The 25316-nt window shown below is 35.1% G+C and overlaps 1 protein-coding gene across 1 annotated transcript in view; it reads right to left on the bottom strand.

Annotated features, from left to right (window-relative positions):
• The window catches only part of COMMD1 (copper metabolism domain containing 1), a 233030-nt gene that overhangs the window by 129751 nt on the left and 77963 nt on the right, over positions 1–25316 (bottom strand). Inside the window, exon 2 of the mRNA XM_074287024.1 lies at positions 18775–19056. Coding sequence (XP_074143125.1) covers positions 18775–19056 — 282 coding nt within the window. The remainder of the gene's footprint in view (positions 1–18774; positions 19057–25316) is intronic.

Here is a 25316-nt window from a genome sequence, read left to right as displayed (position 1 = left end):
TTTTGAAATAAGTGCAGCCTGAGAGTTGAATTGGACAAGTCTCAGCTCCCTTATCATCCTACCTCTACTCTGCCCAAGTTTCTAACTTTCACTTGGAAACATTTGAAACAGATGAACCTGTTTTTCACCTTTCAGACTAGAGGATCCAAACAGATAAAAATAACTTCTTAAGTATCAAAGGAAATCCCACCTATGTAAGGAAGGCAGAAGTAAAGAGACAAAGGCTTCTGCTTAGCTGTTTTTCAAATGATGGACTTTGTCCACCACTACAATAAACATTCCTTCAAAGATTAAAGTTCTATATAAAAGTTAAACCATAATCAATGTTCCTTCCAATTTGATGAAAAAATTAGCCCAATTTCTTCCTGACAGTTAGATCTTATAATTCACTGCCAGAAATCTGTTTTATGATTTCATGGAAGCCTACTTGGTCAGCTGTGTGAAAATTGATTTTCCTTTCTCTTATTCATTTTCCAACTATTACTGGGCAGCATCATTATACTATAAAGACCACTCCTATTAAATCTGTATTTTTTTTCAGCAGTTAACTCAGAAGCTACATTTATAAACCTTATGGAAACTTCCATATTAATTACTACAAGAACTAGTTATTTTTTCTGAGAGTGTGGGAACTTTGCTGTTTTCTAAATTCAGAAATATTTACCCCCTTAGAGAGTCTATTGATGCTTAGGGCTAAATAGAGATAATAGACTGGAAAGTCATCAGCATAAAGACAGCCACTAAAGTCTCAAGAGTGTATGAGATTATCAAAAAAGTATACAAATAGAAAAAAGTGAGCCAAAAACAAAGGCTTATGGGCTGACCAAACTTAAGAGGAATAACAGCCAGCATTTATAGAGCAGTTTAATGTTTGCAAAATGCTCTACATAGAACATTAACTATTTATTTTTGTTTGTTTTAAGAGGCAGATGGGAGAGGCACCTAGAGGGTACAGTGATTAGAGTACTGGTCCTGAAATCATAAGAACCTGAATACAAATTCAGCCTCAAACACTTAATATTTCCTAGTTGTATGACCTTAGGCAAGTTACTTAATCCCAGTGAGAGAGAGAGAGACAGACTGACAGACAGATAGACAGAGACAGAAACAGAGAGGGAGAGAGAAGTAGAAAGTACAAAGCATCTGGAGCTAGGAGACCTAGACTTAAGTCCCTCACTTCTGCCATTCATTAGTTGTGAACTTTGGGAAGTCACTTAATGTTCCTCATCCATCAAATAGGAAAAATAATACCTAATTCACAATGTTGTCACCAGATGAAAAGATAATGATAAATACTGGAGGGGATGTGGGAAAATGGGACACTAATACATTAGAGTTGTGAATTGGTCCAACCATTCTGGAAAACAATTTGGAACTATGCCCAAAGGACCATGAAACTGTACATACCTTTTGATCCAGCAGTGTTTCTCTTGCATTTGTATCCCAAAGAGATTTTTTTAAAAGAGGGAAAACAACCCACATGTACAAAATCTTTGTAAGCAGCCTTTTTTGTAGTGACAAGAAATAGGAAACTGAATGGCTGTCCATCAATGGGGGAATGGCTGAATAAATTGTGGTATATAAATGTTATGGAACATTATTGTTCTATAAGAAATGATCAGCAGAACAATTTCAGAGAGACCTGAAAAGATTTATATGAACTGATGCTAAGTGAAGTGAACAAAACTAAGAGAACATTGTACACAGCAACGATAATATTATGTGATGACCAACTGTGATGGTCTCAGCTTTTTTTTAATAATGCAGTGATTCAAGGCAATTCCAATAGACTTGTGCCATCTATATCCAAAGAGAGGACTATAGAGACTGAATGTCACCTTTTTTTTGTGATGGCAGTATTGGTATTTGCTTGCTTGTTTTTTTTTTTTCTTTCTTGTGTTTTTCTTCCCCTCTTTTGATCTAATTTTTTTTTTTGCATGGTAGGATGAATATGGAAATATGTTTAGAAGAATTACACATGTTTAACCTATACTGGATTGTTTGCTGTCTAGAGGAGGAAGGAAGGGGGAGAGAGGGAGAAAAACTTGGAGTACAAGGTTTTGCAAAGGTGAATATTAAAAAATTATCTTTGCAAGTATTTGGAAAAATAAAATAATTTAAAAATTTTTTAAACAAACAAAAACAAATAATGTCACCAGGAAAGAACTTTTATGAGTAGTAAAATATAATATAAATTCTAGATATAATTAATGACATCATACCATTGGCTCATATCTAGGAATTGTACAAGTGAATTACGGAAAGCAAGAGAATCCTTTACCTGTATCCCTATTAACTATCATCTTATAAGTTGCATTTCATCCTTCCATTGAGACCTTCTGAAATCCTGATTGTATATGCTAAATGTATTGACTCTGCTTATCTAAAATTTTTGTAAGCATGTTTTTCACGTCTATATCACTGATAAAATGTTGACCAAGAGAAGATCACAGAATCTAGGGCTCAGCACAAGACACTTTTCTTCAGATTGCCATCGACCTATTAGTTCCTTGCATATGATCATTCCAAGCAGTTAACTATACTGTCTTCCAGTCCATCTTTTTAAACAATGCTGTCCAAAGAGATATCAAAGACCATCAAATATTTTATTAAAGTCTAAACATACCAGTTCTAACATTACAAAAAAAGCAAAGAGATTAGCGTAACAGTGTACTTAGGGAGATTCCCTTAATTATCATTGTTTTCTTCTCTTAGACAACAGAAATGAGCTCCTTTTAACCGACTACACTGCACTTTACTGTTTGATGAAGAGAGAAACACAATAGTGGTCAACTTTCAAATTTGAAATCGCCACTTCTGTTCCCAAATTCTTTGAGATGCCTGAAAATCCTAAACAAAAGAACTAAGATTTGGCCTTGAACAGAAGCTCATTCGCTCTGCCTTTCTTCTTCACTGTGGAAGGGGTAGCACCTCTGGAAAGAAGCCCATAGTCAGCTAGCCAACATAGCTAGAAACCAAGAGGCTTCAAAACACTGGGCAAAAATACCGTCACCCTGGGTGAAACATTAGTGTGGTGATCTTACAACCAAAAATCCCTGCCAAGCTCTCAAAAAGACATAAATCCTGGCTTTTTCTCACTCCTCCCATCTGTCCATGAGAATGGAGCAAAAGAACAGATCTGCCTGAATGGAGGTGATTAAAAATAATCCTAACACTGGCAGATTACTCAGCTGGGACACTAGGAGTTCACTGATATTACAGTTATTCTCACATAGTCAAAACATTTAATAGCATTTAAAAATAACCCTCAGAAGGAAGGAAGAAAACAAGCATTTATTAAGCCCCTACTATGTGCTAGGTACTATGCTTAGCACTTTATAAATGTTATTCCTTTTGATCCTCAAAACAACCCTATGAAGGAGATGCTAATGTTACCTACATTTTACAGCTGAGGAAATTGAGAGGTTAAGTAACTTGCCCAAGAATGCACAGTAAGAATCTGAACTGGAGGTCATCCTGACTTCTCTATTCACTGTGCCACCTAGCTGTATCAAAGTCATCTCTCTAACAGTAGGAGTGAAATTATTCTAGAAAGAAGTATTTTTATTATCTGCCAAGTGTAAAATTTCTTTTTTGTAGGCTATCAAACTGTGCATACCCTTCAATGCAGCAGTGTTTCTCCTGGGCTTACATCCTAAAGAAATCATGAAGGAGGGAAAGGGACCCACATTTACAAAAATGTTTGTGGCAGCGCTTTTTGTAGTGGCAAGAAACTAGAAACTGAGTGGATGCCCATCAATTGAAGAATGGTTGAATAAGTTATGATATATAAATGTTATGGAGTATAATTGTTCTATAAGAGAGGTCTGGAGAGTTTTATATGAACTGATGCTAAGTGAAATGAGTAGAACCAAGACAACATTGCACACAGAAACAATAAGATTATATAATGATCAACCCTGATGGACAAGGCTCTTCAAAAATGAGGTGATTCGGGTCAGTTCCAATAGACTTGTGATGAAGAGAGCCATCTACACCCAGAGAGAGGGCTGTGGGAACTGAGTGTGGATCACAATACAGCATTTCCCCTTTTTTTTTGTTTGCTTGCTTTTTTTCCTTCTTATTTTTTTTTTTTCTTTTTGATCTGATTTTTCTTGGGCATGATAAATGTAGAAATATGCATAGTAAAACTGTACATATTTAACATATATTGGATTACTTGATGTCTAGGGGAAGGACTGGGGGGAAGAGAGGGAGAAAAATTTGGAACACAAGATTTTGCAAGGGTGAATGTTAAAAACTATCTTTCTACCAGCAGGAGGAATACAGAGAGGCTTGGAGAGACTTACATGATCTGAGGCTAAGTGAAATGAGCAGAACCAGGCGATCACTATACACTTCAACAACGATATTGTATGAAGATGTATTCTGATGGAAGTGGATATCTTCAACATAGAGAAGATCCAATGCACTTCCAATTGATCAATGATGGACAAAAACAGCTACACCCAGAGAAGGAACACTGGGAAAGGAGTGTAAAATGTTTGCACTACTGTCTTTCTACCCAGGTTATTTTTACCTTCAGAATCCAATTCTTACCGTGCAACAAGAAATTTGATTTTACACACATATATTGTATCTATAATATACTGTAACACATTTATTATATATGGGATTGCCTGTCATCTAGGGGAGGGAGTAGAGCGAAGGAGGGGAAAATTTGGAAAAGTGAATACAAGGGATAATGTAAAAAAATATTACCCATGCATACAGACTGTCAAAAAAAATTATAATTATAAAATTAATTTAAAAACCTCTTTCTCTATATTTTGAAAATAAAAATCTATTATTAAAAATTTAAAGGAAATAAATAAAAAGAAATATATGTATATCTATATCTATATATCTATCTTATTTTAAAAGATTTCTTTTTGTGGTTTTCCAAATTAAACCAAAGTAGAAAGATAATTATGGACATGACAGCCCAAAGAACCCTAACATAAGTGACCAGTATTATTATTCTACGTTATCAATCATGAGAGCATATATTAAAGCAGGAATGAGAAAAACCCACTGGATGCCTGTGGTCTATTTAAAGATAGCATCTGAGGCATTTGCACTCAGGATTGACATATGTAGTACATGTATATCTGTAATATCTTTCTTGGATTTTATCAAAAGAGACAGGGGAAGATGTATTCCCATTAGTTTGCTGCACATATTAAAGACAGATTCCCCCCTTTCCCAAAAAAACCCACACATATGATTTTCTGTTAAGACAATACCTTACTATGCATACTGTTTAAGGATCATAAAACAGTATCTGACTTAGAGCAAAGTGCAGCCCTAAAGGCTTTCCTCCAATATAAAAAGGCTGAAATTAGCTGAAAAATGAAGTCACATGGACCCTCAGATGATTAGTATCAAGAAAGGCACAAAGTAGGGTACCGTCTGTGTCATCACTGCCATGGAGAACATCCACTGAAAAATAGTTGCAAGACAGATTCCCTATAGATGGAGAATTTTGATAGACATTCTGGTTTGGTTGCCTGAAACCTTAGGATCCTACCAAAAAAACCTTATCAATAAGGTCAGATGATCCACACCATAATCAATCAAAAGATATTAATCTAACAGTACCCACAGGAAAAAACAAATGCATTTAGTATATTTTTCATCGGGAAATATGTGTGTGTATATATATATATATATATATATATATATATATACACACACACATATACATACACAATACATATGTTTCATGTACATATATGGAATATATAATTATAATCTATATTACAAAAAATTGTGTGTTTATATATCTATTACATATATGTGGAGTATATTATATTATATAGGCATATATTATATGCATGAAGTGTGTATATTATATATAATTGTGTGTGCATCATGTTTCATTCTATTTGTGTGTATGTGTACACACAAAACATATACAAGGAAAACAGATGGGACAATGAATTTTACCCAAAACTAAGAAAGAAGACAGTGGGCTGGATTACATTTGGAAAAGTACAAAGGGCTTTCAATGATATAAAACTTTTCTCAGAGGCAAAAAAACACACACACACATATTTTTTAAAACCAATATTTTTCCAGTGAAGTATATTATGTTACTATAAATCATAGGATACCACAATCTCTGAAGAATTAAAAATGTAGGGTTTAAACCAAGGATTAGTGGAAAGAAGCATGAAGGCAGATGTAGGGTAAATAATATTACCAATGATGGCTTCCATGCCAAAAATCAAAACAAAAAAGAAGAAAAGGCATTTAGAAAATATGACTGGAAAAGAAAATGCACCAATCAGATATGGAAAAAAAAACCATAATTATGATTAACCCAAGTGATGTGCCAGTACCCAGAAAATGCTAAAAGACTTTGAGTAGTTAATTCTATTATGAAAAAAAGATGAGCACTGCAGTGTTCTTGTAATAATCTCTGCTACCAGAGAAGTTAAGGCTAGCGGCTCACATGAGCTCAGCAGTTCTGAGGTGCAGCAGCCTTTTAGGTGATCTGCCAATATTAGCAAATAAGAAATAAACCAAAACCAGAATTTTCAAAATTTAAAAATTGGACTCATTGGTTGCAGATAAAAGTTTAAGCAAATCCATGATTTAAACACAATGTACTTTGTAATTGCGGTTGTCTATAATAATAAAACCAATGAATCAATTATATTATAAATGCTGATCTATTCAGAGAGCAAAAGAACCTAAAATTAGGTCTCTGTCACATTGGGTAGATCTACTATGAAGGACTTTTATGAGAAGATGGACAAGAGTTATATAGGATGATACAGTGTGCACTGATAGAGGAAGAATGTTTGTTCCAATGAGATCATGTATTCATTGATGCATTTATTATAAAATATGCAAATATACCGTGTGTATGTGTGTATGTATGTGTATGTGTGTGTGCTTATTCTGTATTAGCACTTAGTATCATCTACTTGTTGCTGCTGGAATGCATTTTATCTTCATTCTTAGTTAAAAGCATACCACAACACAAATTAATCTTACAGAATAAAAGAGTTATCAAACGTAAAAAAAAAAGAAAAGAAAAGAAAAGAAAAGAAAGTTTGGCATCCAAGTCTAGCACCAATGTGGTGAGCCCCAGGGAGCAGGGAGCTATCAAGCTGCCTAAGAAAGGGCAAGTCTACCCAGGTTGAGAATGGAGCAAGTCTAAGATTCTGCAGCAATCAATAATGAGAGCAGGCCCATGAGTGGTGGCTGTTAGATTCCCAGCTTGAATAAAATAAGGGGAGAGTTGCAGAGAAAGGAAGGAAGGAGGAAGGGAAGAAGGGAGAAAGGGGAAAACAGAGAGAGCAAAAGGAAGTTATGGAAAGATTTGGACCCAAGTCCCACATAAGAAGGCCTGAGTAACCTACAATAAACATTTTTGATCTTAAGCAGCTCCCTAAAACACATTTTTAAAAATCTTGGAGAATACCCTTGTAGATAAAATCATGAATTCCCTGAATATATTAAAAAGTAAGAAAGTAAGTGGGCTTAGCTGTATGGGAGATCCTACTGATGGCCACCACAGGAAACCTAACTCAGCCTTCCTTTCACAACGGACAAAATTGCAAGTGTGACCACGGTGACATTTAAGAAAATCTGATTATTAAATTTATCTTAAATAAATAAAAATGTTCAATGCTGATATGGAAATGTTTTTTGTATGACCTCACATTTACAATCAATATTAAATTGCTTGCTTTCTCAAGGAGAGGAAAGGGATGGGAGGGAAGAGAATTTAAAACAATTTTTTTTTTAATGATTGTAAAATTTTACATGTGAATGGAAAATAAGAAAAATTATAAAAAATAAAAATGTTCATTTGATTACATCTATATGATATGATGTTGAAATAGTTATTAAGCAATATTTGTTACTCTATAAGCCTACTGAGGACACTCAAGGAAAATATTTAACTTTAAATGACAGATTTTAAAAATAAGATAAATGTACATACCATTTAAATGAAAATATATAATATGAGAGAATCTTATCACACTCTACACTCACTGAACTAAGTCAAAACTGAAATACAAGTTTATAATTGTCTCTCATGAAATTTGTGTAAATTGTATATTTCATAAATAATTATTTCTATACATGAAGTACTATAGTTTTTCAAGTTGTTATAAGAATAATGTTTTATTTAAAAAAAACAAAACAATAAGTCCATTATTTCACTGATTGTGAAATGGTATAACATTGTGGGGCAGATGATAAGATGTTATCTGTATATCTATATGTCTGGGAAACATGCTGGCTTTTTGAAGCCACTTCTTCAAAAGGAGAATGATAAGAAGAGACTGACATTTATCACTGAAAAATCATAAAGATGAAGCAAATGTGCTTGATAACAAAATTTTATCCTGAAACTTACATGTTTCGTGGCTAATTTATTTTTTTATTATTTATAATTTTTTTCACAGTATATATGCATGAGTAATTTTTTTATAATATTATCCCTTGTATTCATTTTTCCAAATTATCCCCCCCCTCCCTCCACTCCCTCCCCTTGATGACAGGCAATCCCATACATTTTACATGTGTTACAATATAACCTAGATATAATATACGTGTGTAAATACCATTTTCTTGTTGCACATTAAGTATTAGATTCCGAAGGTATAAGTAACCTGGGTAGATAGACAGTAGTGCTAACAATTTACATTTGCTTCCCAGTGTTCCTTCTCTGGGTGTAGTTATTTCTGTCCATCATTGATCAACTGGAAGTGAGTTGGCTCTTCTTTATGTTGAAGATTTCCACTTCCATCAGAATACATCCTCATACAGTATTGTTGTTGAAGTGTATAGTGATCTTCTGGTTCTGCTCATTTCACTCAGCAATCAGTTGATTTAAGTCTCTCCAAGCCTCTCTGTATTCCTCCTGCTGGTCATTTCTTACAGAGCAATAATATTCCATAACATTCATATGCCATAATTTACCCAACCATTCTCCAATTGATGGACATCCATTCATCTTCCAGTTTCTAGCCACCACGAAAAGAGCTGCCACAAACATGTTTGCACATACAGGTCCCTTTCCGCTCTTTAGTATTTCTTTGGGATATAAGCCCAATAGCAGCAATACTGGATCAAAGGGTATGCACAGTTTGATAACTTTTTAGGCATAATTCCAGATTGCTCTCCAGAATGTCTGGATTCTTTCACAACTCCACCAACAATGTATTAGTGTCCCAGTTTTCCCACATCCCCTCCAACATTCATCATTATTTGTTCCTGTCATCTTAGCCAATCTGATTCGTGGCTAATTAAAAAAAAAAACAACAAAAAACTGAATACTCTAAATATGTCCATTCAAGCTCTTCAAATTCATACTCTGAATCAGAGATAAAGGTAATGCATTTGTGAATATGATTGGAACTATGTCAATCAATGCAATGACCAATCATAACTAGAAAAAAAAAATGATGAGGCAAACTACTTACCTCCTGAAAGAGAAGTGAGTCTCAAAATGCAAAATAAAATACATGTTCAGACCAATGTGGGAATTTATTTTGCTTGACTATGAATATTTGTCATAATGATTTTTCTTTTTTTTCCACTGAAGGTAGAGTACAAGGAAGGACAAAGGAAAGTCTTTATAAGAGAGAGAAAGAAAAGAAGGAAGGAGAGAAACAAAGGTGAGACGGGAGAGAAAATAACTGAAGTTTTAAAAAAAAATTACAGTTGAAAAAAAAAGAGACCAGAAAAATCCAGAAGCAGATCAGCTTTGCAAGTCACATATTGAATCTATTATACATTGTAAAAGAAATGTAAATTATAAAGAATATGTTTTAGTTTCATATAAAAATGTCTCTTTTTCTCTTCTACTTTGTATATGGAAATGCTCTGTTAGTGGTTATGTCCATAATTTTAAAATAAAAAATGAAAAACAGAACAATGATGATAAGTTTACAAAATAATATTTTGGATAATCACCAATTTTTAAAATGCCCATCTTATAGAAATAAAATAAAAATTTTTTATCAATTATTTGCCTCATTTGCAAAAGAAATTATCATTTTATTTTAAAAACTTAAATATTTCTAAATTTGGATGTTAAGGAACCTAAGGTCATAGATAAATATAATACCTTTGATCTTACTTCATCTAAACATATACCTTGTGATTATAAGTTGAAAGAAGTTTTAGGACACGAAAATCTTATGGGTAAATACAGAGCTTTCTGGTTTATCAAACAAAGCAATACAAATTTTATTGTTCTTATCAAACCATTCGCCAATTGATAAATGGTCAAAGGATATAAACAGACAATTCTCAGATGATGAAATTGAAACTATATCCACTCATATGAAAGAGTGTTCCAAATCACTACTGATCAGAGAAATGCAAATTAAGACAACTCTGAGATATCATTACACACCTGTCAGATTGGCTAAGATGACAGGAACAAATAATGATGAATGTGGGGGGTATGTGGGAAAACTGGGACACTCATACATTGTTGGTGGAGTTGTGAAAGAATCCAGCCATTCTGGAGAGCAATCTGGAATTATGCCCAAAAAGTTATCAAATTGTGCATACCCTTTGATCCATCAGTGCTACTATTGGGCTTATATCCCAAAGAAATACTAAAGAGGGGAAAGGAACCTGTATGTGCCAAAATGTTTGTGGCAGCTCTTTTCGTAGTGGCTAGAAACTGGAAAATGAATGGATGTCCATCAATTGGAGAATGGTTGGGTAAATTGTGGTATATGAATGTTATGGAATGTTATTGCTCTGTAAGAAATGACCAACAGGAGAAATACAGAGAGGCTTGGAGAGACTTACATCAACTGATGCTGAGTGAAAGGAGCAGAACCAGGAGATCACTATACACTTCAACAACAATACTGTATGAAGATGTATTCTGATGGAAGTGGATGTCTTCAACATAGAGAAGAGCTAATTCAGTTCCAGTTGATCAATGATGGACAGAAACAATTACACCCAGAGAAGGAACACTGAGAATTGAATGCAAACTGTTTGCACTACTGTCTTTCTACTGTTACTTAAACCTTTGGAATCCAATTCTTAACGTGCAACAAGAAAATTGGATTTGCACACATATATTGTATCTAGGTTATACTGTAACACATTTAATATATATGGGATTGCCTGTCATCTAGAGGAGGGAGTGCAGGGAGGGGAAATTTTGGAAAAATGAATACAAGGGATAATGTTGTAAAAAAAAAATACTCATGCATATATACTGTCAAAATTTTTTTATAATTATAAAATTAATTAAAAAAAAAGAAAAAAAATTACTGTTTTTACTACATGGTGCAACAAATACAACACTAGACCTGGAATAAAGAAAATTCAAATCTGGCTTCAGGCCTTTCCTAATTTTGTGATTTTAAAGCAAAGTCTTCACCTGTGTCTGCCTCAGTTTCCTCCTATTTAAAATGAGGATAATATTAGTACATATTTTCTAAGTTTGTGGTGAGGATAAATGAGAAAAAATTGTAAAATATTTTGCAAACCTTTAAGTATTATAAACTTGCTAATTATTACTATTATTTGTGTGAAATATGGTTTTCTATAGTTATTATTTTAAAAATTCACTAAACTTGTGGTTGAAAAAGCATTATGAGCTATAATTGCAATATCACCAATGAAATCATATTCCAAGAAACTCTGTGCCAAACAAACCAATTCTAGAATGGCATATCAGTACAAGACCTTACAGATCAATCAAAAAGCACTAATTAAGTGACTGGTATTCCTGGGCACTGGGGATACAAAGATAAAAGTAAACAATTTTTGCTCCCGAGGCACTTACATTGTACTTGGGGAGACAACACCTACATATAGGAGTGTACGCAAAATATCAGGCAATTTGGGGAACTAGCAGCTGAGGGAGTCAGGAAAGATTTCATCTAGAAGGTAGCAGCTAAGTTGAGTTTTTAAGGGGACTGGAAATGATAAGGGAAAGAGAGAAGGTGGCACATTCCAGGCATGAGAGACAGAGCACAAGGGCTCAAAGACCACAACTGGACTGTCACATGCAAGGAAACCAGGACCAGTTTGGTTGGAATGTAGAGTAGAGGAAGGGGAGCCTCGAAAAACAGATTCAGGCCAGGTTATGTGGAGATTTAAGTACTCCACAGAGGAGCTCATATTTGACCATGGAAATGAGAGGGAGCTACTGGAATTTACTAGGTAGAGCAATGACACAGTCAGACATTTGCTTTAGGAAAATCACTTTAGTGGCTAAGCAGAGGATAGTTTGGAAAAGGGAGAGATATAAGACAGAAACTCCAATTATGAGGCTACTGTGGAAGTCTGGGACAGAAGTAAAGATTACCTGAACTGGAGTGAACTTAGTGAAGAAATGGGACAGACTGGGAGATGTTGGAGGCAGCACTGATAAAGATTTAGGATGACTCCAAAATTGAGAACCTGGAAGATTGGAAGGATAGGGATACTCTCATGAAAAAGGTTCAGAAAAGAGGTAGGTTTTGAAAAAAACTTCCAAGTTTTCTTTTGGGCATAATGAGCTTGAGATGACTCCAAGACACAGAGTTCAAAATGTTCAATAGGCAATAACTTGGAAGTGGAACTTAAGAGAGAACCTAGAGCTGGCTATCTAGCTCATAAGGATGATGATGAAGTTCATGGTTGCTGATAAGGCAGCAGAGAGAACCTGTAGAGGAAAGGCTCTGTGTAGAAGTTAGTGTTCAAATGAGTTTGGAAAGAACAAGGTATTTCAGGGGCAATGGTAAGGTGGAAAGGCAGATTTTAAGCCTCAGTTCCCCTACAGTAAAATTAGTGGTTAGAATGAGATCCCATTTAAGCTTCTCTTCAGAGTTCACTCTGGTGATGCCATAATTGATAATATCCACACAGCAACCTCTGTAAATTTCTACGATTCTGGATCAGTGGTGTCTAAATATTTCCCAGAGTTAAAGCCCATCCAGCAGACTGAGTATGACATAACAACAATCCTTTGCACTATGGATGATCTCATCCCTGGAAAAGTGTATTGTTTTGACAGAACCAGATGTTCACCGAAGGATTCATGATATCAGCTCCCACCATTTCCCTGAGAAACAAAATGTATCACTTATCTTGACATGCTCACAATCCCTTTCCCTTAGAACTGCCCCGTGAACTGAACAAGGTGCTGCATTACTGTTCCTACTGCTTCTGTGCCTTTCTAGGAGACAATCAACCTGAAGATGGTTCCCAGAGGCCCAAGAAATGCCTGCATTGTCTATACATGAGCCTACTCAAGACCTGAGAAAGATTAGGGTCATGGTCCAGCCATTTGTGATTTTTATGTAAATAAATTATCTTCACTCTCCCCTCCCCCAAGATAAAATCTCTTCCTCAGGAAGACTTCTGCTGCAAACATAGTTTTCCTCATTCTAAAATTGATTAAATTTCTGTTGGATTTATTATTCTCCTGTTTTTAACAGACTGATTAGCTCCAGGTTCTGGTCCATGTCTGTTCTATGTGTCTCTTTTTTTGTTTTGTTTTATTTGTTTTGTTTTGTTTTCTTCTGTACAAGCTCTGAGTCCACCAGGTAAAACTGAATTTATGCACTGTGACTTTTATTTGTCTTGTCATTTTTTTCTGTGTCTAAGAAAAAGAATGCCTGTGTTATATTTGTGTTGTAAGCCAGATCTTGTTACCTTGAAAGAGTTGAAATGCAGTCAGCCAGAAAAACTTCTAAGGGTTATGGCCAGAGAAATACTGAGGAAAATTAATGAATTTTCTTAACTGAAGCAGTTGTCCCAGTAAGCAAAACTAGCTCTACTTTAAGCTTTCTGCAGGAGATTAGGATTTAGCAAAAGAGAAAAGCCTGCAAGACATTTTTTTCCTGTCATTTCAGCACTGGCCAAGTTGGAATTACAGAAATGGTGTTAATCAAAGTTTGTAAAAACATCTTAGCAAATTCTGGAGGTCTTGAGATTAATCACTAAAGAGTTTGGCAATTAGTTATTTTAAGACTGCTGGAGAGATTCCTGAGACTTTGGAGTAACTCCAGGAACCCAATCTTTATTGAAATATCTTAGTAAGTTTTGGGGTACCATTCTGTGGAATTTGTTTTAAGAAAAAATAAGAATCAAATCCCATAAAATCTTTTTAAAGTAATTAGCAAGGTTAATAGTTTTCATTGTTCGAGAGCAATGAATAAAAGCTAGTTTTGGTAGAAGTCTCAGACTTTAGAAAGTAAAGGAAAAAAATTAAAATAGGTAAACACTTTGTACTTAGTTCAATCTCTGGTTAACCATTCCTTGACTTTTCTAAACGAATTAAGGTTCGCCTTTGAGATTGCAGCTAGAGGAAGAGGTTGCAATCAATCCTCTGCACCATTAGGGAAGGAAATTATGGTCCCTTTAACCGACAAGAGATACAAACTGAGTTGGTTTTACTTTAACAAGTCTAGTCACTGTAAAACAGAATGTAGAATAACTACGAGAATAGACACTAACACCCCCCAGAAAGTAAGAGGTTCCCTCCCCACAATGCCCACCACTCAGCTAGATAAAACTCTAGAATGGTCTGGCAAGAAGAGGGAAAACCCCTCCAGCTTCCCCACTTTCCTTTCCTGGAGTTGCATCTCAGTTGTGCGGATTGCTAACAAGACCATCATAACCCATTCTCTCTGCTAATGCTCTCATCTCAGATCTGATTAAGAAAAAAAGAATGCTAAAGAAGTGTATGGAAACTGGGATTATGTTATGCTGGGGGGGGAGGGGAGGCAGCAGCCACTAGGACCATGGCTCTGGCAACCCTCTGCCTTTGGGCATCCTGTTGCTGCCCCTCTGGGAAAACCTGGGGGTCTCAGCCAGGGGCAGAGGAAAGGCCCAGCAGCGCCTGCATGGGTTGGGAAGGGCGGGGGCAAATCAGGCCCCGCAGCCAGCATTGCCTGAGCTCTGCCACCTGGAACCAGCGCCACAGGGTAATCCTAGCCCCGTTCCCCAGCCCTGGGGCAGTGGCAACAGTACTGGAAGCATCTAGCGCCCAGGCAGTGTCTAGTGGGGTAGCACGAGAAGGAGAACTAGTGTTTTGCCTTTGGTGACCCACCCTTCTCTGTTCCCGCAGCACTGTGAGATCTCAGGCTCCTAGGACTGCTTTCCTGATTTGTAAGGAGAAATCATTAGCTATGCACCTGCCAGAGCTGTCATCTGAGATCAGTGATATGATTGTAAAGTGACTGACACAGGCTAAGCACTGCATTATTATTATTTCTCTAATTAAATGCGACTGTTCCATATTGGATAAGTCTAAAGTAATTTTAATATGCCAAAGGTCATGAATGGGACTGATTGGTTGAAGTATTTCTCAGTATTGTCACATGATGCCTATTTCCAGAACTGGGACCTTGGGAAGGTCTTTTACCTTCTGGAGGAATAAACTTTGAACCTGAGATACAGGAAGTTGCAGGAAGTGACATGACCTGTGGGAGGCAGCCAGCATTGGTGACCATTGGTCAAGGATGGCTCCATCCTTTTAGTCTGTCTATCCAATGAGAAGGCTCGAGTCTTTTGCTTTTAAGCCCTGGACAAGCCTAAAGCTGGCCAGGTTCCAGGAGCACATGGCGGAGATGGGATGGACCTCTCCCTGCAGGGACTAAATAAATGCTTTCTCTTTGTACCTGATGAAGTCTCTGATTAGTTCATTAGGAAGGGGGTCTTGCCCCTGACCTGTTCCACACAGTAATAAAATCAATGGTTCTTATATGTGATAATTTGGAAATGCCATTGATATCCCCTGAAATTTATTATTTGTGTTATTATTGAACTGTTTAAACCAGAGCTTCTCAAACTTTTTCCATTTGCAACCCCTTTTCACCCAAGAAATGTTTATGTGCCCCTCAGTATATAGGTATACAAAATAGGTATACAAACTATGAAGACTAAATGTGGATCATAACATAGCATGTTCACCTTTTTTAATTGTTGTTTGTTTGCTTGTTTTTTTTCTTTCTCATGTTTTTGAGGGAGATTTCTACCTCTCCTTGTATTTGTACCTTGAGCCTCAAACCCTACTGACATTTAATACAAGCTGGAGGACCATGCTGTATTTGGTTGGTGGAGCTAAGAGAGATTAATATCTAGCTGTTGAAGGGAATCCATGGCTCAAAACTCGTTGGGGATTTTCTGCTACTCTCTGGAGCTAAAACAAATCTCAAGACTATTATTTGAAAGGGACTGTCTCTTTCTGTTATAGTAATCTACAATTAAATAAGTTGTTTGGTTTTTTTTGCTTAAAAAAATTATACTCTGAGAGGCCTCTTGATGCCATGAGATATTGCTCCAGGGTTTGTTCCTTGAGAGGATATATTGAGGACGTAAGTCCCGGGTGTCAATGCTAGCCATTGCTTACTTGCAAACAGAAAAGGATAGACAAGAAGGAAGGGAGAGAAAATGGCAGCACACCTCTGAATCAGGGACTAACAAAAAGGGAGGGAAACCATGGACAGTAGACTCAGCCCTTGTCCAGAATCTTGGGATACCAGTGTTCTCTGGATATTAGTTGGTAAAGGAACTTCGAGGTAGTTGGAGGGTTCTACAATCTGCTCAGGAGCTGAAGCTTCCTTTAGATGATCCATTTTTCCAGCCCTACATGGCCAGGTTAAACCTCAGCTTTTTAAATGTGAGGATTGAGAAATTATGATTTATTATCAGTAAATGTTTGATTTGTATACCAATTTTAAAAATCACAATATTTATTCTTAATGATTTTTTTTATTTTTCCAAATACATGCAAAGATAATTTTCAAAATTCACCCTCACAAAATCTTGTGTTCCAAATTTTTCTTTTTCCTCTCCCTCCCTCTCTCCCCAAGACTGTAAGCAATCTGATATAAGTTAAACATGTGCAATTCTTCTAAAGATTTTTCCATATTCGTTATGCTGAGCAAAATATCTATCTATCTATATATCAGATCAAAAGAGGGAAAGAGTACTGAGAGAATTGATGAGGTGTGAGTAATAAAGCTGAAGCAATCTCATAGGACAATGAGTTTTCTGATGATGAGGTTTCCTGGAGAAATGGAATAGTCTTCCACATGCAACTATTTCCTCACTTTGAAATTAATAAATACCTGTTTGTGTCCTGACCCTCCAGTCTCTAGATAGCTGTTTGGCCTCAGCCAAACAGTACAATCTATATAATCCCATATAATTTTCTACTCTCTTAAAAAAATTTCCTCTCAAAGGCACAAAGTAAAAACTGTGGTTGATAAAACCTACAGATCTATTTTCAATTTAAGAAAAAAGTGCATATACATTACACTGAATCTCAATTACTATTCAACCTAAGGAATGATCAAAATAAAGTGTCTGAATTTTGGTTCATATAACAACTTCCTAAGCTTTCCACTTTATACATTTAAACCAATAAAATATTGACATCAATTTCACAACAGTACTGTCACATACCAAATGAACTAAATAAAAAACAATTCATTATTGAATTAGTAACAGATTTTATCCTACAACTTATGAACAAAAATGTCAACAAAACACTTTTTAAGAAGAATTTGGGTTAGGAAGGTACAGAACAGGAGACTGTACCTATGATTATCTTGGTATCCCAATGAGGAAATTCCCTCTACTTATGCAGACCAGCATCTGCTCTTCAATTTAAGAGGCTTAGAAAGTTTCCTGTAGCATTGGACCTGCCCAGGATCACAGAGCCTAGGTGTTTCAGAGGCAGAATCAAATCAAAGTTTAAAATACTCTGAGTACAGCACTCTATGCTCTGCATCCCACTGTCACTGTAAAACAAAAAATATAAAACCAACACCACAAAACAAAATATAATGTGAAATAATTATAGAATGCTCCTGAAAAATGTAAAGAAAGGAGTGCACAAAGGAAGCTCAGAAAAAAAATCTAATTAAAGATGCTGTCTTAATGGGGGCAAAAGGATAAAAACCATATCATGTTGTACTGGAAGTGCATATTTGATTATTTATCTAAATAATTTCATATTCTAAAAAACATGATTAGGTTATTCAATAATCTGGGCTTTCTAGATCTAATTATAAGTTCTCTTTTCATACAGACAAATAGAAAAACCAAATTAATAAAGACCTGATTTAGCAATCCATATGCAGTAAACCAAATGATTTCAAAAGATATTGGAACAGAAGTTAAAAAGGACTGAATCACTACCCTGATAGAGCTGTGGCCATTAAAAAGGAGAAAAATATGGATTTTTTTCCAGCAAAAATAACTGAAAGTAGACACAATAAAATGAAAAACTATCTATAGCATAAAGCAAATAATCAAAACTCAGAAACTCAGAGACAAAACTAGGAGATTCTGTGTTGCTTCTTCAAACTGGATTAGACTGTGAAAAAAAATGGGTAGAATTCTGTGGGGGGTTTTCTCTCTAAATCACAATTTATAGTCTTTATTATCACAATCACAGCTTTTAAAATTGTGCTTCTCTGCCAAGGAATCTGAGATCCACCTAAAATGTATTTAGCGCCAACTCTTTTGCATTTTTTCAATCAAAATTTAGGCACATTCTGTTCATCTTGGCTAGCTCCCATGACCCTCAGTCTGGGTTATAGATTCCTCCCACAATATGGTGACCTTCACATTATCAAGAAATTGACTTACATGAGGACAACAGGAAATAGGACCTATTGATATTATTTTTGAATATTCATAGAAGGCAGATGGTGCCAAAGTCAACTATTACACAAATTAGCTTAAGTGTTATATGGTTTTCTAGCATAAATAATAATGAAAAACAATGAATCCACAGTTTCTCAAATGAAATATTAAAATTTAACTTACTTGTCCACTTTTCCCCAGTTCTAGTTCCACAATAGCAACAGGAACATTAATTTGGTCAAGGTGCTTTGACTGAGACTTCAAATCTACTCTCCAATTCATGGTTTTCAGACTGTTTTCCCATCGACTTTGATTGATTAGGCTCTCCTTGATTTTTGTCTTGTGGCTTTTCCAGAATTTGGAAATGACTGCTGCTTGATCAGCTGTAATTCCACCTTGTTTTTTGGTTTGAGCAGTCAAAAATGCCTCTAATTGGTTGAAATCCATGTCTGCATATGCAATAGACTAGATAGATAAAATGGAGAAAAGGAAGAAGAAGAAGCATTCATTCTTTGGCAAACAGGAGAATAATAATAATAGCAATAACGATAATAATATTCACATGTAATTAGGACCAATTTTTCTCATGACAGTCCCATGAAGTAAGTAATGAAGGGATTGTTCTTCCTACTTCATATCTGAAAAAACTGAGACTTTTCAGAATCAAATACCTTGCTTATGTTTGACAACAAGTGTTGATTCCTGGCAAAATTCTAGAAATTCTAGAAAAAATGGCTAAAAACATCTAGAAAAGGAAGCAATAAAGAGCCAATAAGACTTCAACAAAAACGGATCATGCTATACTAATATCATTTCCATTTTTTGTCATTTATTAGACTGGTAGTTCTGGGAAATGCTATAAAGTTTAGCTGAACTATATTTTTCAAAATAATTTTTATAACCTAACTAAATTTAACAAATGCCAAATAAAATGAATGTTGCAACATTCATAGTAGAACAGAATTATACATGAAATTGAATGGTATAGATTTCTTTATTAAAAAATAAATAAATTATACATTAATATGCAACTGGAAAATGGTCGTTTTTGTGATGCTTTATGACCTTCCTTCTGTTCTTTTCTGTGAATTTTTAATAAATGCCTTAGAAATCTCTTTTTCATTCTTTACTTAAAAAAACCCAAACTACTCTATCTCTAGTCTCCCTCTTCCTCTTCTCCATCTCACTAAAAAATGAAAAATAAAAACAAAACAAATATACATAGTAAAACAGAACAAAATCTCACATTGGTCATGTCTGAAAAAGTATCTTATTCTGTATCTTGAGTTCATGACTTCTCTGTCAAAGTGTTTTCCTAGATTTTATCAAAGCATTTAACAAAATTTCTTACAATAATAACAAGTAGTTATATAGTACTTTAAGATACATAAAGTTGCAAAAAAATGTTCTCTTCCAACCCTCACTAGAACCTTGTGAGGTAGGGACTATTATTAGCCATATTTTATGGATAAAGAGATTGAGGTAAGATTAAATTACTTGTCCCGAATCAACAGCTAATAAGTATCTGAAAAAGATTCAAACTCAGGTCTTCCTGATTCTAAACCCAATACTCCACCTACTTCTCCAGCCAGATGCTTCCATACAGCGATATAGAGTAAATTAGTTTAGTGAATTCAAAACTGGCTGTACAGCCAGACCCAAAGAGTCATCAATGGTTCCCTATCAATTGGGAAGGAGGTCCTAAGCAGAACCTAAAAAATTTTGTTTTGGGATATGTGACATTTTTATCAATAACTGATGATAATACTATAAAATGATTTCCTTATCAAACATATTGATAATGCAAAAAGAGGCGGGAGAGTTAATACAGATTTTGGACTTAGAATACAAAAACTTCTATAGACTAAGATATTAGGTTGAACTTAATAAAAGGAAATAAAATCAACCAACAAGCACTTTGTAGGAGAGATGAATAGGGAAACTGCTGAGTTGATGAACTGGTATACCTTGATGGAGCTAGCATGTACTGTGTCTTCTTGCTGAGGGATGGGAACCTTGATAAAATGAACAGGAAACCCCTGGTTAGTTGCCAGTGACAAGAGGGTTGCAGTAAAGATGACTGGTAACAACAATATGGCTTGTTTCATGGGTTCTCACAGCCAAGAAATTTATCAGTAAGTGGCTAGCCTATTGGTGATGAATCTCTCCATACTTAAGTAGGCTGGTCCTAGAAAAGTTGATCTACTGCTGGTACATATACTAAAAGCCTTCTAGAATGGTAAAATTTTTCAGTTGCTATTTTACTAGCATAGCCTTTGACAATCCAGGCTCACATTCCATTCCACACTGAAGAATCAGAATAAGTTTTTATGGTTTTAAAAATGATTTAAGAATTTTAAGAATGATAAAAAATTCTTTTCTACCTACTACCTTATTTGAGTCACATGAGGTAGAGATTGAAGGGATAAAAAAATCAACCTAAAAGTCACAAAGTGTTAGGTCTGCACTCAGGGAGATCTGCTTCAAAGCTTTCTATGTGATCCTAAGCAAGTCACTTCCTCTGTGGCCTCAATTTCCTCATCCATGAAATAGGGATAATAGCATCTACCTCCCAGGGTTATTATAAGAATCAAAGGAGATTATAATTGTAAAGCATTTAGCACAGTGCCTGGCATGGGATGTACTTTGCAAATGTTAGTTATTTTTAATTCAAGGTTCTGATAATTCAATAAATATTTATAGTACTGTCAAACCTTTCAAGATTCATAAAATAATGTACTTGTATGCTGAGATGTCTTTGAAAGCTAAACTTTTTAAACTGCAGAAGACCAAAATTTCCCCCTTGGTTGTGTGCTTATGTTTTGTTTTTTAGTCTCTGGGGATAGTGCGGAGAGGAGAAAAGTAGTTATTGCTAAGATACTCAAGAACAGGACATACTTAATTCTCTTGGGAGAAGGGAGGTACAGGCTTGCAGCCATCATTAGATTGCTTTTTTGTTGGTATGTTCAAAGAAGGTCTGTTTTATAAAAGTGATTTGTCCCTGACTGCATATGGTAAATCCTGAAGAGACTCCTTTGCTTAACTCCTACAATTTTTCATTCCTTTTTGCCCCTTTACTTCAGGTCCTCTAATCCTCTATCTATACTCCATTCTGCAATATGAATGTATTCTTTTTATCTCTAACTCAGGTCATACAATTCTCCCATTGAGTTTAACCCATTTCTAATCCCATCCCTGAGTAGACACAGGTAATCAATAAACTTAACAAACATTTAACTTCTACCACATGCAAGCTTCTAAAATATGCAAACCATAGTGCTAGATATTATGAGTCTCATTTGGAACCATTGATCAAAGAAATACTAACTTTGAGAATTTATCCTTATATGAGATATTTTAGCAGTTTTGTGAAATATAAAGACCTACAATTTGCCCTCTTGAATCACCTCTCTGTAATAAATAGAGTTGGTGTGGTGTTATAGAAAGAGTGGGAAACAGGAAGCTAGGAGACTCAGGCTCTAATCCCAGATCTTCCATTAACTTCCATTAGTCCTGTGCCTTTTTCTTTATCAGTGAAATAAAGGGACTGAATTAAATGACCGGCAAGGTCCCTACCAGTGCTAAAGTTGTATAATTCTGTTTACTTGTTGATGACCAACTATCAATTTTATTACAGATAAATTACCCATGTTGCTTTAGTTTCCATAAAGAAAAAGCACATATCTTTCCCTTTCCTCTCCCTACTAATGAAATAGCCACTACATTATAGAAAGGTTGAAGGAAATATTTTATTTTGCAATTATCAGAGGGGTCAGAAATTTCTGGCTATGATGCCAAATATAGTCATCTTTGCAAATGGCAGATATATATCATTAGGTCATATTTACTATTTCCATTAGCAAGTTGCTCTATTACATACTGTGGCAACTCAAATGTCTATCTACATAGTTTTCTCAAATAATGAAAGTGAATTTTCTTTTGTCATACCTCAGGAATAAATTAGTAAATATTTTAATAAACTTCAAACTCACATTTGTCCCCAGTTTGGGTTAATTTCCATCATGAATATGCTACTTAAAATTCATCCAAATTTATAAAGATGACCAAAAATTCAATTCAATAAATATTATTTAAACACTATAATTAAAACACGGAAAAGGAAATACAAAGATAAAAATAAACCCCACTAAAGATGCTCATTTTTTACAAGAAAAATACAAGAGGTATATGCATATGTAAATACAAGATAATTTGGGAGAAAAAGAATTAGAGGAAGCAAAAAAAAAAAAAAAAAAAAAAAAAAAAGCTTTGCATGAGGCTCCATCTAAGATGAGTTTTGAAGGAAGCTGAGGATTCTAAAAAGTAGAGATGAGAAGGGACTGCATATCAGACATAGCTTACCCTGAGGTCTGTAACATTTTATGGTACTATTTTGATAACTGTATTCTTATATAATTTTTCTTTGTAATGTTATGTATTCCATTTTATGCATTTAAAATGTGCATATGTATACACATGTGTATACATGAACATTATAGAACAGATTTGCATGACTATACATTTGTAACTTATATTTGAAATGCTTGCCCTTTCAATACTGGGGGGGGGGGGGATGGAGGGAGAAAAGGAAAGAATCTGGAACTCAAAATTTTAAAAATGAATGTTAAAATTTGTTTTTTACATGTAACAGAAAAATCAAATAATAAATGAAATCAACAAAATAAATTAACAAAAAACAATAAAACATATTGTACTAGGAAGTTTTCAAAGAAAATCAAAGCTATCTATAGTCACATGAAAAATGCTCTAAATCACTACTGATTAGAGAAATGAAAATTAAAACAATTCTGAAGTACCACATTATCCCTATCAAACTGGCACAAAAAAAAAAAAAGGAAGATGACAAATATTGGAAGGGACGTGAGAAAACTGAAACATCAATGTACTGTGGGTAGAGTTGTGAACTGAAGAACAATTTGGAATTATTCCCAAAAGGTTATAAAACTGTGCATACCCTTTGCCCCAACAATACCATTGCTATGGCTGTATACCAAAGATATTATTTTTAAGGAGGAGAGGGAAGGACCTATTTATACAAAAATCTTTATAGCAACTCTTCTTGTGGTGGCTAAGAATTAGAAATTGAAGGATATCCATCAACTGGAGAATGGCTGCCATATATAATTGTGATGAAAATCATTGTGTCAAAAGAAATGACAAGCAGGATGATTTCAGAAAAATCTAAAAAGATTACATTAACTGATACAAATGAAGTGAGCAGAATCAGGAGAACATTATACAATTAATAGCAATATTCTACAATGATCAACAAATAACTTAGCCAAAGACCCCAAAGTCCCAAAGGATTCATGATGAAAAATGCTATCAGCTTCCAGAGAAAGAACTGATATTATCTGAATATACACTAAAACATACTTCCTTTCTTTTTTGAGTTTTCCTGCACAAAATAGCTAATATGGAAATGTTTTGCATGATTGCACATATATAGTTTATATCAGATTGTTTTATCATCTCAAGGAGGAAGGAAAAGAAAGAATAGAACTTTGTTACTTTTACTCTACCAATCTTCCTTTTGAGCTCACCCTATTATTGATGTAAATCTTAAATATAAAGTATACATTCCTCATGTAAAAAAACCATAAACAATTTATCCATGTTTAAACAGTATGTTCATGTTGAGTTCCTTAAAATTACTCTTTGATATTGGCTCTTACATGTTAATTTTTCTGTTAGAATTTGATTGATAGAAAGTTCTGAAAATCTTCAAGTTCGTTGAATGTCTGTTTTTTTTTTTCTCATTTAAAATTATAGATAATTTTGCTGGATATGATATTTCTGGCCACAAGCCTAGCTCTTTTGCCTTTCTGTAGTTATGATTCCAAGACCTGCAGTCTTTTATTGTAGCTGCTGATAAATCTTGTACAATTCTAATTGTAGTTCCAGTATATTTGAATTTTTTTCACTTGTTTCTTGCAAAAGTTTCTCTTTGATCTGGGGGTTTTGGAATTTGGCAATAATATTTCTATGTGTTTTCCACAAAGGATCTCTTTGCAGTGGTAATCTACTGATTTTTCCTATTTCTACTTTCTCTTCATGTTCTATTACTCCCGGACAATGTTCTAGGATTATTTCCTGCATTTCCTCTCCAATAATCTTTTTTTTTTTTTTTTTTGGCTGAGACAATTGGGGTTAAGTGACTTGCCCAAGGTCACACAGCCAGGAAGTATTAAGTGTCTGAGGCCACATTTGAACTGAAGTCCTCCTGACTTCAGGGCTGGTGCTCCATCCTAGCTGCCCCAATACTCTTTAAACCTACAATGTGTCAGGATCAGTTCTAGGAATACAAAGAAAAAGCAAAAATGGTCCCAGGCTTCAAGGAGACAACATTTATAAATGAGAACAAACAAGACAAATGCAGAGTAGGTTGAAGGTAACCTTAGAGGAGCTGGTAGTACCAACTAAGAGTTACAGAAGGCTTCTGGGAAGTCATGCGTGAGCCAAGCTTTAAAGGAAGCTAGGGAATTCTTCCCAAGGTCAGCAAGGTGAGAATTCTAGACATGAGGAACAAGCAGAGCAAGGCCCGGAGAGGGAACACAGAGCTCTGGGGTGAGAAACAGCAAACAAGACAGGATGCACAGAGGGAGACAGAGGAAGAGGGCAAGATTGGAAAAGTAAGAAGGGGCCCGTTGTAAAGGGCTTTAAACGCCAAGGAACCTGATTTGATTGTGGAGCAGCAGAGAGCT

Source organism: Sminthopsis crassicaudata, chromosome 2, assembly GCF_048593235.1.
Source record: "Sminthopsis crassicaudata isolate SCR6 chromosome 2, ASM4859323v1, whole genome shotgun sequence".
Classification (NCBI taxonomy): Eukaryota; Metazoa; Chordata; class Mammalia; order Dasyuromorphia; family Dasyuridae; genus Sminthopsis; species Sminthopsis crassicaudata.
Note: the sequence above shows the minus strand (reverse complement) of the source record. Positions and strands in the feature narration are given on the sequence as shown.